The sequence below is a fragment of the Gopherus evgoodei genome, chromosome 1 (genome assembly GCF_007399415.2).
Source record: "Gopherus evgoodei ecotype Sinaloan lineage chromosome 1, rGopEvg1_v1.p, whole genome shotgun sequence".
NCBI classification, from domain to species: Eukaryota; Metazoa; Chordata; order Testudines; family Testudinidae; genus Gopherus; species Gopherus evgoodei.
The window spans coordinates 312232369-312251796 of record NC_044322.1 but is presented as its reverse complement, the minus strand read 5'-3'; the positions used below and the strand labels follow the sequence as shown (position 1 = coordinate 312251796).

General features: G+C 38.4%; 1 protein-coding gene across 2 annotated transcripts in view; it reads left to right on the top strand.

Annotated features, from left to right (window-relative positions):
- PDZRN4 (PDZ domain containing ring finger 4) overlaps positions 1-19428 on the top strand; it is a 394640-nt gene that overhangs the window by 8046 nt on the left and 367166 nt on the right. For both annotated transcript variants that reach the window (XM_030548959.1, XM_030548958.1), the window contains one exon: positions 5033-5131. In XM_030548959.1, the coding sequence (XP_030404819.1) occupies positions 5033-5131 (99 nt within the window). The remainder of the gene's footprint in view (positions 1-5032; positions 5132-19428) is intronic.

Genomic DNA, 19428 nt, shown 5'->3' with positions numbered 1-19428 from the left:
GTAAACATTGTGTCAAGAATTGTTGAGTAACAAGATAGAAAGGGTCTGTGCTCATCTCAAAGTGCAAGAAATCATTTTTTCAGGTTATTCAAGGAAAATGTGCATTGCATGAAACTTGGTTTAATGAAGTGAGACAGAATGCTGATTGGTCCTGCAAGTGACAGATTTTTGAGGACAAAATTATGTTCTACTTACAGAATTGCAAGCTTTTCCTTTCGGATAACGTGCCTTTCTGTGTCTGAGGGATAAATATACTTACAATTTCTGTGTGTTGTGTTTCATAAAACAGTTGAAAGTTTTTTCAGTTTTGTTTCTTCCTCCCCTCACCTGAAAAAACAAAACCAAACTCATAACAATCTCATTATGATTTATCTTAGCAGGAAAGAAGTTATTTCAGAGGGCTGTGTGTGTGGGTTGTATGTTTTTTAAAGGAGAGGATGATGTGGTATCCTAATAAAACTCTATAAGTGAGATCTTCACTCCTGCTCTGGACTTTTGAGGCTGTGGTTCTCCTGGTTCTGGTGATGGGAGAATTCTTCTGTTGCCGGCACTGTGGAGAGAGCTTCAGGCTGTCCTCCATAGACCCCATCACAAGCCCTGCGATAGGGGTATACTGGGGGCAGCAGGAATGTGTCAGATCTGGGTTTCTGGGCAGCCCTGCAGCTCTTGTGCAGCCCAAAGAGGCTCTGGTAACTTAGGTCCCCAGGGCTGGTTAACTTATGCCTGGGAGAAGGGTGTGTGTGTGTGTGTGTGTCCAGCCAGCCTGAGAGCAGCCCAGGATTGAGAGGGCATAAAGGTAGCTTAAAGCCATTTTAGCCCCCTCCTGCCATCTTGGCCTGCGAGTTCTTTGCTGCCCCTTTTAGAACTGAAGCACAAACTCCCTCCCCATGAATGCTGAATCCAGGTGGCAAGGACTGCCAAAGGGTGCTGTATGCCATGTATCTATGTTGTCTATTTAGGCTGGACCAGATTCATCCCCTTACTCTCATCAGATAGTACCTTGCTTTATAAAAAGTCATTGAATAAGGTGCAATTTTATATGAATAAAAGTATATTTATATTAGTAAAATTATATTTCTCATATCTGAAGAGGACACTCAGTAGAAGTCTATTTGTTTATGTTAGACCATTTTGAAACTTTTTTTCAATTACCTGTTCATTTTTGGACCTCTTTTTAGGATGTGAGGCGTGAAGAGTCAAGGGGGTAGGCAGCAGATGTTGATTTACCAGCACATAATTTAGAGCAATACGGTCGACTTGAAATCTAGACAGAATGCAAGCTCTTCAGGACAGTAACTGTATATTTGTATAGCACATAGCACAGTGGAGTGTCATCCTGATTGTGGTTTTGCTGTGAGAAACAAAGGACCCAATACTGCGAACACTTATGTACATGAATAGTCCCATTGGTCAGGGCTTAACCGACAACCTACAAAGTGCTGTAAAATGTACAAAATAAAAAAAACTGGGAAAATAGACTGACATTTTTGTTGTTTGTAACGTTAAATAATAGGACTGTCAAGCTATTAAAAATTAATTGTGATTAATCTTGCAATTAATATTTTACTTGTGATTAATCGCGTGATTAATCGCACTGTTAAACAATAAGTGAATACCATGTATTTAAATATTTTGGATGTTTTCTATATTTTCAAATATATTGATTTCAGTTACAACACAGAATACAAAGTGTACACTGCTCATTTTTTATTTTTGATTACAAATATTTGCACTGTAAAAAAACAAAATAAATAGTATTTTTCGATTCACCTACTACAAGTACTGTAGTGCAATCTCTTTACCATGAAAGGTGTACTTTCAAATGTAGAATTTATATTAAAAAAACTGCATTCAAAATTAAAACAATGTAAAATTTTAGAGCCTGCATGTCCACTCAGTCCTACTTCTTGTTCAGCCAATCGTTCAGACAAACACATTTGTTTACATTTGCAGGAGATAATGTTGCCGGCATCTTGTTTACAATGTCACCTGAAAGTGAGAACAGGCATTCTCATGGCACTGTTGTAGACGGCATTGCAAAATATTTATGTGCCAGATGCGCTAAAGATTCATACAGTAACTCCTCACTTAAATTCATCCCGGTTAACGTTGTTTCGTTGTTACATTGCTGATCAATTAGAGAAAATGCTTGTTTAAAATTTCACAATGCTCCCTTATAATGTTGTTTGGCAGCTGCTTGTGTTGTTCACTGCTTGCAGAAAGAGCAGCACATTGGAGCTAGCTGGTGGGGGCTTGGAACCAGGGTGGATCGGCAGCCCGCCTATCAGCTCCCCTAAGTTCCCTGTGAGGCAGCCACCCAGAAGGCTATCAATTGCTTGGCAGTTCAGCTGTCCCTGCCGCCCCCCCACTGCCATGTGCTACTCCTGCCCTCTGTCTTGGAGCTGCTCCTGGGAGCCTCCTGCTTGCTGTGCCAGAGGTGGGGAGAAGAGGAGTGCTAATGTCAGGGAGGGGGGAGGAGGAAGGTGACAACATCACAGGGCTCAGGAGGGAGGGAGCTTGCTGGCAGCAGCTGCTGTCTCAATTTGCTAATCTATTTTAAAAGGCAATGTACTTAGAGTTGGGTCAGCGTACTTAAAGGGGCAATGCACGTCTTTCTCACACACAAGGTGTGTGTTTCTGTCTCTCTCTGCCATGCTGTTTCCCCTCCTTCTATTCGTGCTGCCTTGTAGAGTGTGAGGCTACATTAACAACAGTGAGTTAACCCTTGAGGGTTAGTTCATCATTTAGCAGTAAGGCATTCCCTGGGAAATAATCCACCTTCTTTCACCCTCTGACTTCATCTCCAACCAAACTTCACAATCATCATTGCTGTGTACGGTATTCAATTGTTTGTTTAAAATGTATACTACGCGCGCGCGTGTGTGTCTGTGTCTGTGTCTGTGTATAAAATATAGTCTTTTGTCAGGTGAAAAAAATTTCCCTGGAACCTAACTCCCTCCCCCAACACATTTACATTAATTCTTATGGAGAAATTGGATTAGCTTAACATCGTTTCGCTTAAAGTAGCATTTTTCAGGAACATAACTACAACATTAAGCTAGGAGTTACTGTATGTCCTTTCATGCTTCAGCCACCAATTCCAGAGGACATGCTTCCATACTGATGATGGATTCTGCTCAATAACAATCCAAAGTAGTGCAGGTGCCACCAGGAGAAGGTTGTTTTTCTTTTTTGGTGATTTGGGTTCTATAGTTTCCGCATTGGAGTGTTGCTCTTTTAAGAGTGCTGAAAGCATGCTGCATACCTCGTCCCTCTCAGGATTTGGAAGGCAGTTCAGATTCTTAAACCTTGGGTCCAGTGCTGTAACTATGTTTAGAAAACTCACATTGATATCTTCTTTGTGTTTTGTCAAATCTGCAGTGAAAGTGTTCTTAAAACAAACGTGCCAAGTCATCATCCGAGACTGCTATAACATGAAATATATGGCAGAATATGGGCAAAACAGAGCAGCGGACATAAAATTGTCCCCAAAGGAGTTCAGTCACAAATATAATTAACACATTTTTTTAATGAGTGTCCTCAGCATGGAAGTATGTCCTCTGGAACAGTGGCCGAAGCATGAAGGAGCATATGAATGTTTAGCATAGCTGGCACGTAAATGCCTTGCAATGCTGGCTACAAAAGTGCCATGCAAATACCTGTTCTCACTTTCTGGTGACCTTCTAAATAAGAAGAGGACAGCATTATCTCCTATAAATGTAAATAAACTTGTTTGTCTTAGTGATTGGCTGAACAAGAAGTAGGCTCTGAAGTTTTAAATTGTTTTGTTTTTAGTGCAATTATGTAACAAAAAACAATCTACATTTGTAAGTTGCACTTTCATGACAAAGAGATTGCACTACAGTACTTGTATGAGGTGAATTGAAAAATACTATTTATCATTTTTACAGTGCAAATATTTGTAATAAAAAATAAAGTACACTTTGATTTCAGTTATAACACAGAATACAGTAGATATGAAAATGTAGAAAAACATCTAAAATGTTTAATAAATTTCATTTGGTATTGTATTGTTTAACAGTATGATTAAACTGTTATTAATCATGATTAATTTTTTAATTGTGATTAATTTTTTTGAGTTAATCATGTGAGTTAACTGCAATTAATCGACAGCCCTATTAAATAAATAAGCTCAAACAGAAAAGTGATTTCTAAGTTGACTGTGTCTCTTCAACTTCATTATATATATCGGTAATTTATTAAAACTTATTTTAAGTGAAATGTTGGAAGTCTGGCACGCAGAGTTGTACTGACACTACATCATATGTTTAAAAATAAAATAACTTTAATGTGATCAGAGTTGTCTATTGTATTATTCCAAACGTGGTAAATAACTTCTTAGCTGTAAGTTTGAACTTTAAGTGAGTTTCACTTGGAAATGCGTAAAGATAAACTTGGAAAAGGTTCTCCTTTTGTCTATAGCTGATCTTTACAGATTTCAGTTGAGCAAGTTCTGCGTCTCCCATGTAAATAGGATTTATGAGAGGTTTCAGAGTATGAGGTTAACCAACTTCAATAGAATCCCATCACTACTATATGTTACTAAATAGTTGCGCTTTATTTTCTAACGAAAAAATATATACAAAAAGCAGTGTTAAAGAATGACTTTTCTTCCTGAGACAAACACCTGTGCTTCCTTCTTTTTTCTTTAGTACGTGATCCTCTTTATATACATTAGTCACATCTGCTAGAAAGTGTGAGATTCACTTAAAATATTTTATCTAGGATCTGATTACTATTGCACCTTGCATTTTATGTAGACTAAATTAACCTAATAGATTAACTTGTCAAAAATGCTGGAATAGTTTATTAATGCTATCATTTTGACTAACGCCTATTGTGTATTAAGTTAAAAATCCCAAGTAGTTAAATTCCTAGATAAAAAAGAGAGCTGCATTTTCTGGATGGATTTGCATTTTGCATTGCTGAATATACATCTGTCTCTTTTCTTGTACTAATATGGCTGTCTTTTATTTTGCAACTTCAATATTGGCTGGTACGGAACAATCAGGAGGACTCTTCACCTGAAGGAATTTATGTGTCAAAGATCTTGGAAAATGGACCTGCTGACAAGACAGAAGGTCTGCAAATTCATGACAAAATCATTGAGGTAAGAGTGAGAAAAACACGTTGATGTAATAATGGCTGACTCACTGACCATGGATTTGACATTTTTCATGAGTATGTTGTCATTTTCCTTCATTAGTGTTGTCATAAACAGATAGCTAAGGGTTAATGTTCTTTTACCTGTAAAGGGTTAACAAAGGGAACCAAACACCTGACCAGAGGACCAATCAGGAAACAAGACTTTTTCAAATCTGGGTGGAGGGAAGTTTTGGTGTGAGTTCTTTGTTCTTTGTCCGGTGACCCTCTCGGCTCTGAAGGTGATCTTTCTATCTCCAGGCTTTCTAATCTTCTGTTTCCAAGTTGTAAGTACAAGGCTAGTAAGACAATAGGTTTATATATTTTTTTGTATTTACATGTGTGTAGTTGCTGGAATGTTTTAAATTGTATTCTTTTGGATAAGGCTGTTTATTCATTTTTTCTTTTAAGCAATTGACCCTGTATATTGTCACCTTGATACAAAGACCAATTGTATGTCTTTCTCTTTCTTTTTATATAAAGCTTTCTTTTTAAGACCTGTTGGATTTTTTTTTAGTGGGAGCTCAAGGGGATTGAGTCTGCAGCTCTCCAGGGGATTGGTGGGAGGAAGAAGATGGGGGGAAGAGAGAATCTCTTTGTGTTAGATTTACTAAGCCTGAATTTGCATAACCTCTGGGTGAGGGGAGAGAAATATTTGATTTCTCGGTGCGGTGTTTCAAGGACTTGAAGCAGGGAATCTCCTAGAGTACCCAGGGCGGGGAAGTCTGGGAGGAGGTAAAGAGGGGGAATGGAAGTGGGTTATTTCCCTTTGTGGTGAGACTCAGGGCATCTGAGTCGTGGGATTCCCCAGGGAAGGTTTTGGGGAGACCAGAGTGAGCCAGACACTGGAATTCTGGCTGGTGGCAGCGATATCAGATCCAAGCTGGTAATTAAGTTTGGAGGTTTCATGCTAGCTTCTCATGTTCTGAACTCTAAGGTTCAGATCTGAGTAGGACAGTTATCCCTAGTGTGTGCTAGCAGAACTATTGTAAACTGAAGTGATCAAATGTTCATCAGATGTGTATATACATTATGGATTTCTTGAACAGCTAAGTGAGTGTACAGAAGTATTGATATAAGGATGTTTACTTTTTCAAGGTAAAGCTGTAGAAACTGACTAGGCAACGAGGAGTGGTATTCTGTTTCTCTTTATGATGGCTGAAGAGGCGGGTCAAATGGTTCTTCATAAATTCACCATTTTTATGTGAAAGTGTTTTGTCCTGAAAAAGTGATATAGCTGTTGTGCACCTGAGAGGTTTAAAGGAGCTGTGTTGATAAATGATGTTCTGGGACTCTTTGAACAGTTAGGGAAGCCGCTCTTCTTTTTGATTAGCTAGTTGAATGCCTGTTGTGTTTTATCTATACCACTACAATTCTTTTCCAATCATGTAATATTCCATTACAGCTATATTAAAGTGTGTTCCCATATAATTATTTTCTTTTACTAAACAGAATTGAAAAGAGTTTGACTTTAAAAACTAAAACCAAAAACTCTACGTAAATTCAGAAATGTTTTGTTTCTTCTCTCTAACTAGTCTATGATCTGTAAACGTGGTTAACACTAAAAGATGCAGCAATATGTGTGGGAAAAGTTATTTTACTTAAGTTAGTGAAATGGATTCCTTGCTGTGTTATGACAGTGGAATTTTTGATCACAGCTGTATTGTGCTCTTTAATCATCGTACTTAACTGTAGCTATATTATGTTTGCTGCTGGTGCAGCTCTTTGACCTCGGTTTCAGTGAGGGTGCAGAAGCATTGTTTTAACTTGACAGTTGAACAGCATTCCAAAACAAGACAAATGAAACAAGTAGATCAAGAAATTGATAGGAAGGGAAGCTGGCATCTGGCACCATGTCCTTATTAAAGAGTTGACATCTGAAGTGTGTCAATGCTGTTTGAATGCTGGCATTGCTTAAATTGTAGGGAGCCTAGAGCAATATGCCAAACAGGATTTTTTTTGTTTGTTTTTGTTTTGGAAAAAGAGAGTGAGCACATGTGCTTCAACTGGCTGAACTATACATACACTTGTTTAGGAGGGAGCAGAGTTGGCTGTAATTATGCTGAACTTGCAATGTGCTCTTTATCTACATAGAGCTCTTGTATCAGAATTTTCTAGCAGCAGCCTTATAGCTCAGACAACAAATCTCTTTTTCTCTGATCTTATCGTGGCACTCTTCATGTATTGCTCGATAGAGACTGTGCTACCATAAGGTTTGATACATTTACTCAAACTTTTATTCTTCATTTTACTATTTGTTCAAAGTATGTTTGTTTTTAATAAGAAAGGTGAAAGTTTTTTTACATGGAGGAAAGAGTTCACAGACCAAAATTAATTAAGCTATAAGAACTCTTCTCTTTTTGTCTGAAGTTACGTTTTAGAGAATTTCAGCTGTATAAGGAATACGAATACTGGTATTTAAAGTGTCAGGAGAGCTTAAGTTCCATATGAAAATGTCCTACATAAAAATAATTAAATAGAGAATTAATTCCTGCTCTGCTGCTTAATAATTTTATGCTACATGGCTGAAGGTTGATCTTTTGACACCATGTGCTAGCGTATCTTTTACTGTTATACTTTGTGACTCCTTAGTTTTTTTATGGTTTTTTTGTACTTTGGGAAGGATTTCAAGAAAATCTAGGGAGAAACTGCAGAACAGCTAAACATTTTATTAAAAACATTAGTGCTTCAGCATTTAATCAAAATGAAGAGAATATTTCTAAATAAAATTTGAATTAGTAACTACCTCTGTAATGCTATGACTTTGCCAGTATAAACATCTGGAGTTAAAAGGTTGAAATTTACCTTGGCAATACATGAATATCAATGTCTTCTCACAGCAGAATGCTCTGGAAGTCTGTACTACTGCTGGCTTGTTTAAAGGATCAACATGAATGTTTTCCCTGTGAGGAAATGAGTCAGACTGTGTATTTGTTTCAGGAATGTTGGCAAATATACAGAATGAGACACAATTTTGGTGAGGAGAAGACGGGAGCCAGATCTCCTTATTTTTGGTTATTCTGTAGCCATTCAGAGATCAGATCAAATGTGTGATATATGTGTGTTTTTAAAAGAGATCATTTTGCAGCAATCGAGTGTAGAAAGAATTGATGTTGTTTTGGGAATTTGTAATGACTTCAATTAGTTGTTTGGCTTTGTGGTGCCCATTATAGTCTTTTAGCAGTGTGTAGCTAATGGGATAATGGACAGAACTGTCCCATTAAATTAGAAGAAAATCAACATAGGCATAACAGTCTGTTCTCAAGCCGTGTTTCTAAATAAAGAAGGTAATTAGTTTTAGTGCTTTATCAGATGTTTAACAAACATTGACTGCAAATGGTTGACAAGGGTGAGTTTGAGCAAACTTCAGATGACTGCTCCAAGGGTTAACGTAGTGCAGCGAATGGATTTCACAGTAGTATGACACTGGGAGCTGGAATTGTGAATTAAGTCTAGCAGACTTAATTGTCACCACTCTTCACTACCCATTCATCACAATCTAGAACAGACTACTGGAAAGTTTGCTAATCAATTAGTCTTACTTTAAAGGATGCTAAGATATGAGATTTCATTTCTCTGTGAAGATATTCTATGTAAGTGGAAGAAACAGGTCATACAAAGTACTGAAGTTCAGCTGTGGACAGAGACACTTGCATACTTTGTGTGTGGATAGTGCAATCTACGTTTGTATTGTCTCAAATATTGGAGTTATATGGACTTAAATGTCATTAGCTTTTCTCATACTTCAGAACTTGCACGATTTAATAGATGCCTGCTAATTAGCAGACTAAGGCCTTATCTACGCTATGGGGGTAAGTTGACCTAAGTTACGCAACTCCAGTTACGTGAATAGTGTAGCTGGAGTCGACGTAGCTTAGGTTGACTTATCTCAGTGTCTACACAGTGCTGTGTTGACAGGAGACACTCTCCCGTTGACTTCCCTTACTCTTCTTGTTCTGGTGGGGTAACGGAGTCGACGGGACAGTGATTTGTGGTCAGTTTAGCGGCTCTTCGCTGGACCCACTAAATTGGCCCGCGGTGCATCAGTCGCTGCAGCATCTATCTGGTAAGTGTAGACATTCCCGAACATACTAGCCCTAGTTAAGTATGAAAAGGGATTCCACCAGGAAAAGTTGAGCGCCAGCAGTCTGAATAGTGAAGGTCCAGTGCCATACATGAAAGGGGCATAGTGTGCCAATTTTTGCCACAGTACTTGGTACTGTTCCTCCTTTGCAGAGGAGTAGTAGACTTCATTGCCTTGCATGTCAGTTTCCTGTTGGGGCAATGATGACATAGTGTTTTCTTAGTGTAACTTGTTTATTTACACTATATAAAAACCAGACCTTCCTGATGTTCAAAAATGGCACGCAGGCAGGAATCCTAGCTCAACACCACTGCCTTATTCTCAGGAAGGAACTCTACCTCATGAACTGGTCTCAGCTTAGAGAGATTAAGACAGAGAGCAAACCTTTCTTCTGCTTGCCACTGCTTCTCCCAAAAACTTACCTGATAAAACTCAACCATGTGGGACAGGGCAGCCAAGGCCCCAGGCATGGGGGGCCGGGACTCCAGACCCTGCCACACCAGGCAGGGTGACAGGGCAGCCAGGGCTCTGGATCTTACTGCACCAGGTGATGGGGCAGCCTGCCCCCTTGACTTCATGGGCCCAGCGGCCTATAAGGACACAGCTGGGCCACAGCTGTGTGCTAATTGGGCCACAAGCAATTGAGTACTGCTGTATTAGTAGAAGAAACTTGCATCTGTAAAGTGTCTAACCAGAAACTTTTAAACTATTGCCAGACTGCTGACTGAGCTCTGTGTCAGCCCTGTGATGTTTTACCTTCTTCGTGTTTCTGTCATTGCATTCACTATGTTGCTGAAGCAAAATCTCTGATACTTATCATGTTTATTTAGCTTAGGATATCCACTGTTAGATTACATCTGTAAAAGCAGTGAGTCTAAAAACAGTCGTGCTGGGATCAGAGCATTTTGGAATGACTTTGAATCTAAGTTCATGATGTGACCAATAGACTATGGGGAGTAGCAGAGGAATACTTCCTTAATGGACTCATCGTATAGTATATATCACATTGTTTTATAAGACCAAGTAGGTTTTGTTTATATCATCTAAATATTATAGTAGTTGTCTTGGAAAAAGATGCTTCAGTAGCCCATAGAGAACATTAGACTTGCAAATGTTAATGCAGATAATATAATGATACTGGACCAATGGACCACCTCGTTTTAGGTGAATACATGTAAACAGGGGCAGAATTTGGCCCAGTATATTTTGATTTCAAGCGAAGGACTAAAAATCTAGTAGCTACATAGTGGAGATTTTTTTCTGTATTAATGGAATAGCATTGTATAATAAATTATCTGTATGCAATTGGTAATTCTAGAAATGATCCCTTAGACTGTTGGTTCCATGGAGACTTAAGTTTGCAAACAGATTAAATACTGCTTTGATACTCGTAATATTGTAGGTTCTCAAAGAATTATAAAACGTCTTGACTTACAACTGGCTTTTTCCTTTGTGTATTTTAAATGTAACTGAAGGGATTTTTACATGCTAAGAACTGAATTTGAACCTAAATTCTGCAAATTGCTTAAGCTCATGCTTACGTTTAAGCATGAGTTGTGCAGCTGGTGTCACAACTCTGGGACTACTCTCATGCATCAGGTTCAGCATGTGTCTAAGTACTTGGCAATGTTTAGTTTGTGTCTCACAACAGAGAATGACATTGCTAACTGTAGCACAGGGCAGAGAACTGCATTCATGTCATTCCCTGTGCTACTTTCAGTATTAGTGATGTGCTCCTCTGTTGAAGGAGATACACCAAACTCTTAGGTGATGGCAGATAAATAAGGGGGAAGTCACATTTTTAGATATTTAAATTTGTTTAGAAATATTTTTGTTTATAATATTTTAAGTCCATATGTATGCTTATTTTGGGATCTTAAATAGTTTTGCCCATATCATCCCTCATGGGGAGACAAAAAGATAAGGAAAATCATGCAAAATTTGGTTGAAACTATCTGGAGACAAAAGGGCAGGGAAGATGGTAGTGAAAGGGAAGGAGTGTGGTAAGTATGCAACATACTTCTTCCTCTGAGCCTACAGAATCCCTCTGTACAAACAGTATGTATTTGGGATTCCTTGGATTCGCACTGAAAAGATGAAAGGCATTTTTAGACAGTGTTCTGTAAATAGTTTGGTAAATTCAGTGGGATTTCCTGCTGCTGACAGAAGCATTCAATTGTGCTCTGCATATTTTACCCATCCCAGACATATGAATTTGGGGAGAGGTTGATGTAAATTTGAGTGGATGGATAGTACAACCACTACCAAGCTGGCTGTGTTCTAGGCAGATCGGATCATGGTAAATCATTGCTTAATGGAGCTTCCAAGATCCGTAGCTGGTATTGTTGCCATTCATCATGGATCCTCAGATTCTGCGTGAAGGATAGGCCATATCCTGGCTCTTTCACAATGACGCTAATCCATCCCCCAGTGGGATGTGTCAGAAACGCTACAAGTCGAAACTCAGAATTTCTCTGAATGCTGTGTTTCAGTCTGTGCTTGCTGCATGTTCATTTCGTCTCCCTTTTTTCTCAGTCTGTTTTTTTAAATTTACTGTTAAGTTTCTAAAGGAATAAAACTCTAACTCTTTGATTTCCAGCAATCGATCAATAAAGGTAATAGGCAGTTTACATGAAAGGCAGTTTTGCAGTACATTCTATTCTGTGCAGTTTTTAATACCCTGCTCATCACACTAGTATCTGAGTAGCGTTCGATAGCACATTGAGCAATGTTACTAACATCGGTCTTATTTTTTTCTCTCATCCCCTTCCCAGGGGGAGAAGTGGATCTGCAATGGAGTGTTTTGTTTTGGAATTTTTTTAAATTACATATACACACATGTTGCTATGACTTTGTTAGAGAAGACAAGCTCAAAGAAATTAACCTTGTGCTTGAACGGTTAGGTTTGTGATGGTTCTTAATTCCTGGGAGATTTCATTCCATAGTCTCAAACCAGTCCTTGAGAAAGATACATCTCCTTTACAGATGAATTTTATCTTACTGTAGAAAATTCCATTGTGTCAGAGGAGTGAGGCTGTCAACCAGGGTCTTCATCACAAGCTTTTGTTGATCTTTTACATATCCTAGGCCCAGTATTCAATATGGAACTGAAACCAAAGACACGGTTAGTTATAGAAGGATCGAGAATATGAAAGGCGTTTTCAGAGAGTGTTCCTTAAACCTTCTAAATGGTTGCAGAATAGACAAAGTTAAAAGCTTTAAGAGCTTCACTGCAGTGACTGGAGAGCTTTGAAGCTCACATGATGAGAACTGGCTGGAATAATTAACAGTAGACCCAGCTGTGAGTGACTCTGAGGTTTAAGAGAATAGTACACTAAGCTTGTTGCTTAGAACTTCTTAAGGAAGCTTGAGAAGGCTGTGCCTCACTGAACACATGTTGCTGTATTCCTAGCAGTGTTTTAGTGTTTTCACAAAGTAAAATGAATAGAACCTTCTTCAACCTTTTATAGAAGGTTGTTCTTTATTGTGGGTTGAGTCAGCTTCACAATGAGAGGAGAGACAGCTGACATGTGTTGTGTGAATGCAGTGTTTTATCCTCTTAACCCCTTGAATTGTAGCTGCTTTTGCAATCAATCCAAAGGCTATATGCCCCAAGAGCTTTGATCTTCTCTGCCCTTTTTTCTTAATCAGTTAATTACGTTTGTAAGGAGTAGCTAATCACTGTTCTCTGTAATCTGAGGCTGAGCAAAGAAAACCATTAGTGTCTACCAATGCAGAAATGCTCAAAAAGAATAGTCATTATTCATGACTTCACTGGGGCTGGGTTTCTTTAAAAGATTAATAACCTAATTTTCAGATTGCTTAGAGATACTGTAATGTGTTGAACTAGTTTGTGATCCTCCATCTAACTCATGAGTGGGAATAGTCAGGAATGAATATGTAGCTTATGCCTTTCAGATGTGTGGAAAGAAATTGAGTGAATATGCAAAATATACCTTTGTGAAAACCTTTTTTTCCTAAAATTCAATATTCTGCAGAACTCAAAACTCTGTAGGGTTAGAGCAAATCATTCTCAGATTAAAAGCAGCAAAGAATCCTGTGGCACCTTATAGACTAACAGACGTTTTGGAGCATGAGCTTTTGTGGGTGAATACCCACTTCCTCAGATGGATGTAGTAGAAATTTCCAGGGGCACCTGAGGAAGTGGGTATTCACCCACGAAAGCTCATGCTCCAAAACGTCTGTTAGTCTATAAGGTGCCACAGGATTCTTTGCTGCTTTTACAGATCCAGATTAACACGGCTACCCCTCTGATACTTGATTCTCAGATTAGAAATATCAGATGTGGTATTTTCTAGATGCAGATATTTTCGGACTTTCACTAATGGGGCTGTGAATGGCTGAAGGCGTCTAGGCAGTCACTTTTCAGTGAGAATGGTGCATGTTGTGTTGTCCTCAAGTTGGTTGGCTGAAAGGGGCTAAAATAGTGAGGAGGACAAATAATATATATTTTTAGTAAATGGATATTTTAGTTTTGATTTATTTAATGAAAAAATATTTCCAGTACATATCTTTTTCTTTAGACCCAACCTAATTGCACTGCTGTAGCAGCAGGGGGTGGACAGAGGTAGTGGAGTGTTATGCACAGGTTTATTCTGCCTATCTGTGATGGCTGGCTTGTTCCTAATGTTAGTGAGGTGAATGAATTCAGTGACTTCACCTATTATTACTTTCTCCATGAATATCTAGTGGTAAAATACTTTTATAGACTAGACAAAATCCAGAAAAATGCACCAATCATTGCACTTAACGTGATGCAACGTGAACAGTTGTTAAGAAAATGAGTTTATTACTTGAGGTAATATAATGTAGCATGAAAATCACCATGTACAAGGCTATTGACTGCTGTATGACATGTTCATGCAGAAAAATATATTGGATATTATCTCAGTTATGCGATTAAAAAAAGAGGATTTAAGAAGATTGCTGCGGAAGGCAGAATAGAGAAAAGGCATCATATGATACCAGCCTTCAACCAAACTGCCCATGAGATTAGCCATGTTCGTGGCTTAGAACTTGGACATTTCCTTCTCTCAATCTTAACATGGCTCAGCTCTCAGTCAGTTTGATTTCTAAAGTCCTCCTAGCTGCCTGCAGGAGAGCAACTTGAAATGAAGGAGGTTTGCTGTCTTGTATGAATTCAAGCAGCTGGATCCCTGCACTTCTGATTGATCAGGGCTAGCCATAGACACGTGGCAAGTGTGTGGCCGTAAGGCCCCCATACTGTCAACAGACCTTTTCAGCACACATGTATAACCTTGCCCACCGGCTGTGTCCGTTTGAATAGTAGCTGCTGTTGCAATCCAAAGGCTATAGTTCCCACTAGCTTTCAAGTGATTCTGCTCTTCTCCTTAATAGATTAACTATGTTTGTAACAGGTACATTAACAAATATTTCTGGCAATTATGTTTGTACAGGGTACATTAAATCTGAAAATTAAACGTGGGGTCCCACCCCTTCATTCTCCCAGAATGACCAGCAACCTCACCCAGATCAAATACCATCTGCTGATGCCAGATGTGGAAGGTGGTTTCTGAGGTGTGGCTGGAGCCTCACACAGCTTGTTTTGTTCAGGTTCCTGCATAACCTAAATCTAGCTTTGCGCTTGATTGCCTTCAACACCTTTAGGAGTGTCACCGAAAGAGAGATGCTAACTGCACTGAGAAGCAAGCTAGTTGCAAGTTTGTCTTTCTGATATCCAGGGGAAGCTAAACTAATCACAATGCAGTCTCTAGTTTAGGAGGTTTATTGAGATAGTGACAAACTTCCATATAAAAACCTACATCAGTATCAAATGTTCCCTGTACATTTTCAAAAACTTCAAAAATGTTTTACTTCCAACATTTTTTTTTAAAGAAACAGATTTATCTTTTAGAAAATTTACAAAATGTTTTTTTTTTTTTTTTTTCCCTTTTGCCATTGAAAAAGGGAGACAGAAAAGGTGACATGAGGAACAGAAACAAAACGTGTGGGTATTTTTGTTTTTGTTTTTTTCATCAGAAAAATTCCCCAGAAATTTTTGAAGAAGTAAAACGTGCACATTATTTTACATAAGAACACCCACATTGGGTCAACCAGTGGTCCATCTAGCCCAGTACCTTGTCTTCTGACAGTGGTCAGTGCCATATGCTTCACAGGTAATGAACAGAACAGGTAATTATCGAGTGATCCATCCCCTTCTTACAGTCAGAGGTTAGGGACATCCAGAGCATGGGTTGTGTCCCTGACCATCTTGGCTTATAACCATTGGTAGACCTATCCTCCATGAATTTATCTAATTTGGGTTTTGGGGGGGGGCGGTGGAGGAGTGGATGTTTGACTACAAACATTTTTCATTTAAAAGATTCTGGCAGCACTGTTTTCCTGACAGACATATGGAGAGTCTTTCCTGGTTGTTTAACTGTTGTGACATTTTTACTATGGAATTGGCTATTTTTTTTCTTCTTAGTAGAAGCTAGTGAATTACTCTTTGCACCCAAATAATTAGTTCTTTCCAAGTATCATCTTTTATCTAATCAGTCACCAGGTCTGGCTTATAGTATCATCTACAATTCAGAGAATGCTGTCAGTGGAGAAGGCTGAGGGCAGAGTTTTAACCTTATCGCCGACAAATCCTGTCATTTGTTGGTTAAAGGCCTAGGTTTACATTATTGGCTTCCTACTGTTGTCACTAATCAGTATTTTAAGCACTTAAAATACAAAATCAAAGTAGTGCTGATATATTAAAGAGTCTGCCTTCTGTATAAGCTATGTTGCGTGATTTCTCCCACTCTTTTGTATTTTGTCTGTTTGGACTTTAAGCATTACGGGTCAGAGACCTGGCTTATTCTATGCCTTTAAAGAGCATAGTACACAAAATATTATGTATGTAATATATAAATAATAATAATAATCATAAACTGTATAAATAAAGTGTCTGTAATCCAACATAAAACAGTATCTTCCTCGTAGTGAACATTCTGCTTTGACATCTCACTTGGTCTGACTCTGGATTCCCATTTTATTTACAAACAAGGGGGAATCTAACTGACCAGAACTTTGCCAAAGCTAAAGAAAGCTCTGAAAGCTTGGCTCTTCATGCTAATTTAGCTTGTTGTATCTGATGTTCAATGGGGACAATTGAAATGTGCTGTCCTCCTATGAATCTTCATTGTAGTAAGACACGTATTTTGCTGACTGTTTTGTTAACATCGTGCAATATTTTTCAGAGAGATTTCCCAAAGTGCCTAACGGATTTACAAGCACAAATCACACTGAAAGTCAACTGTTTTCAACTGTTGTATGGGCACATCTAGTTATGGAGCATAAGTTCCTTGTTTCAGAGTCGTCTTTGTTGCTCTGTAGCTGTCAGGTACAGATATATGTGATAATACCTACAGAGAAAGTGTTATCTACCTGAGATTTGTTCCTTGAAAGCTGTATCCTCCATTGATTAATGCTTATCCACCCCTTTTCATGAGTCTTGTAGACTCAGACCCTAAAAAGGATCTTTTGGATTTGCATCAGCTATTACCTCATGTATGAGTCCAGAATTCTCTCTCAAAAAAAAATGTAGGATTGCCAATTCCATTCTTCAGAAGATTTGAAACCAGAATTTCTAGTATGCTAGCTTCATAGAACAACACTGAAAGGTAAAGTAATATACCCTGGAATCCTTCTCACTTGCACAGAATAAATGTTTATCCAACTCTATATTGATGCAATATTTTATATGTGTGTATTTACATGTATTTGTGCATGTATATCAAATATGGAGCTTTTTCACATAAGAACGGCTGTACCAGATCAGACCAAAGGTCCATCTAGCCTACCAACAGTGTCTACCAACAGTGACCAGTGCCAGGTGCTCCAGAGGGAGTGAACCTAACAGGCAATGATCAAGTGCTCTCTCTCAGGCTAGACTTTTTCCTAGTCTGGGCCCAATCCTTTTCCTTGGTACAGTTCTTGTTAGTTCCAGCTCAGTTGGTAACTAGGGGTTTCTCATAACTGGCAGCCTCCTTTGTTCTGTTCCACCGCCTTTTATAGCTTTGGCACAAGACAGGAATCTTTTGTCCCTCTGGGTCCCCACCCCTCCTTCTGAATGGAAAAGCACTAGGTTTAAGATGGATTCCAGTACCAGAATCATATGTCCTGTGAGACCCCAAGCCTCCATTCTTCCCTGACTCACACTAACATAGGAAGGCTTAAAAGTATACAGCGCCATTTACAACCAATTGTCCTGGTCAATGAGAGACATCAAGATTCTAAACCACCATTAATGGCCCACACTTTGCATAGTTACAATAGGCCTTCGGAGTAATACTTCATATTTGTAGCTTCAGATACAAGAATGATACATTCATACAAATAAGATGAACAGACTCAGTAGATTATAAGATTTGTAATGATACCTTACAAGAGACATTTTGCATAAAACATGTTCTAGTTACATTATATTTACACTCATAAACTTATCTCCATAAAACATATAGAGTGCAACATAACACTTGCCATGCTGTATTAGGAGGAGAACATCACCAGACAGACATTTAAATTGTTTTATTTAATTAAAACAACAACATTATGTATTCTGGATTTTTTTCTTCAACAGCAAACATATAATATTTTAACGAAACAAGCATATGAATTTTTGAATTTAGTTAAAAATTCAAGTTTTTTTAAAATCAGGTTTGTTTTTGTTAAAATTGTTTTTAACTAAAATAGTTAAATATTTAAAACAAAAACAAATTAAATCAACTGTGTCAGAGAGGTCAACATGAGAAACTTAAAATATTGGCTTCTGCAGCTAACTCAGTCGTCTTCACCTTCGTTTTCCTGTTTGTTCATAATCTGGAAAAGAAAAACAAGTGTTTGTCCTTTTTCAGGTCCCAAACGATTACTCAATTTGGAATGAATTAGTCCAAAGGAAGAAAATATTCTTTTTTTCACCAGCAGAAGAAGTTACTGCTGTTAAAAGTGAAATTATCACTTCAGCAGTCTCTGAATCCCAGTGTTTAAGTGACTTCCACCAGTTCACTGTTGTGACTTTCTTTAAAACATCATCAGCAAACATATATTTCTTGAATGGTTCACCCTTAGCTCTGAAGTTGATTATAGTTGGCATTATAGAGGGATGATTGCTGTATGTCCGTGTCATAGCCGACTCCTCTTCTTCAGCAGTTAAGATTTGACCGTAGTACTGATAATTGAGAATATTTGCAAGAAAATGAGCTGGAGATAGTGCTTGTCCCTTTTGTTTTTTTAATGCTTGTAATTTACCTCTGTCATTGCATATGTCTCTTTTTAAGATCTCACTCAGTTTCTTCTAAATTTTAATAGCATCAGCAATAAAACAGCTATTTCCCTGCATTTTGTTCAAGGCTACAGAAATAGGCTTCAAGGTACTCAGCATGTGTTCAACATTTCTCTTAAGCCCAATGTTGAGAACTTTGGCTGTGACAGTGCCATCTATTTGTTCACAAATTGATTTTGTTCACAAATTGTCATCAGATTAGGCCAGTTCTTGATATGGTGCTCAAAACAGTCCACTACTGAGTTCCATTGCACTTCTTGTGGGAGAGCTAGTTTGGTTCCTCCCACTTTTTTCAGAACAGCTGCTACAAAGTGGTTATTACGGAAGTATTTGCCATTTCAACATTAGCCTTTATTCCTAAAACACTGAAGTCTTTGGCTAGGAGGAAATGAGTGCTAAAACTGTATGTTATTAGCTTGGGACTCTTTTCACTCTCTTCTAAATAATTTCTTCTCATCTTGGATACATTTGCAGCATTGTCTGTGACCAAGCTGCGTACTAGACATTTGAATTATTTTTCAGTTTGTTATAGCTTTTAGTGCTACTTCTTGTAAGTATTCTGCTGTGTGTGCATTTCCTGATGCATTGTTTCTGTAAGGAAGACATTCCCTTTTTCTGTTGTCACAGAAGCATATACAACAGGATCATTGTGGACATTGCTCCACTCATCAAGACTCAGGTTAACAATTTTACCCTCTAGACCTTTTGCACATTGCGCAATTTCTCTTTCATACACTTTATCCAGCAATTTGCCTGCAACATCTGCTCTGTTGGGTGCCACAGGTCCTGCACTGGAATAGAGTAAGCCTGAGCAGGCTGGGTCAAACAGCACTTCCAGGCTGCCACCCTTATATGACCCTGGACGCAG